The 973-nt window shown below is 41.2% G+C and overlaps 1 protein-coding gene across 1 annotated transcript in view; it reads right to left on the bottom strand.

The window, feature by feature from the left end:
• plcl1 (phospholipase C like 1) overlaps positions 1–973 on the bottom strand; it is a 131,219-nt gene that overhangs the window by 5,249 nt on the left and 124,997 nt on the right. Inside the window, exon 10 of the mRNA XM_008396774.2 lies at positions 28–231. Within this exon, the coding sequence (XP_008394996.2) occupies positions 28–231 (204 nt within the window). The remainder of the gene's footprint in view (positions 1–27; positions 232–973) is intronic.

Below are 973 nucleotides of genomic sequence, written 5' to 3' on the forward strand. Positions count from 1 at the left end.
GTTCTGGATGCGTTCTGACGTACTGACCGTGTCGTAGGCAGAGAGAAGCTTCCGAGTCGCCTCAGACAGGCTGACCTGAGGCTCCAGACAGGGGTAGCCCTCCCTCAGCACCATGGCGGCCCCCATRGCCCCCTCGGGGCTCTGGAGCCTCGTASCCAGGCTCTGGATGCACTGCTTCAGTTTGGCCACAGTGGGGAGCCCACACTGGTCCTTGAAACCGGCGGTGGAGCACTGAGGAAGAAGAGTGGGGCAGAGCTGGATCAGGTGTGCTGCTCCTCCAACAGAACTATGCTGAGTGACGACATGAAAAAAGCTTGACAGGCACGCACGCACGCACGCGCACACACTTCATACTACAAACATTCTGCTGCTTCACTTGCAAATCAAATCAGTATCACTTGACCTGTGAAATCAGACTTGACCAGTGGATTTATCAGAACAATTTGACATCAAGCTGGGACAGAAAATCAACAAGTATTTTTGGTCTAATTTTTAAAACAAATGTCTTGAAATAAGACAAAAGCAACATAATAAGCACAGACGTTATTGAAATAAATGATAAAGAAACAATATTCAGGGAACATAATGRTAATGGCATAATAATGCAAGAGCACATTCTCAAAGATCAATAAACTTTAAATTATAATGAGCATTTAATACTGRAACAGAAAGACGTTTTAAATATCCAAAATTTAAAAAAGTAAGCAACAAATAAAATCCATCATTAAGTCTCTCTAAGTAAATTTGTCCTTCAAACAATGACTAGTTTATGCCAAAGCACCAAACTGAAGACTTTTTTCATAAGGTTTTGGTAGAAAAACAGAAAAAAGACAAAATTATAAATCATACAAATGGAGACTATTGTGCTAGCTTGAATTTATCATGTGATTAATTGATTTATTGCTGACTGCGACAGGCCTTCTTGCAACAATACATTTTTCCCATGTTACAAGTGAAAAAAATCTGACAGTGG

This window comes from Poecilia reticulata, linkage group LG2, assembly GCF_000633615.1.
Source record: "Poecilia reticulata strain Guanapo linkage group LG2, Guppy_female_1.0+MT, whole genome shotgun sequence".
NCBI lineage: Eukaryota > Metazoa > Chordata > Actinopteri > Cyprinodontiformes > Poeciliidae > Poecilia > Poecilia reticulata.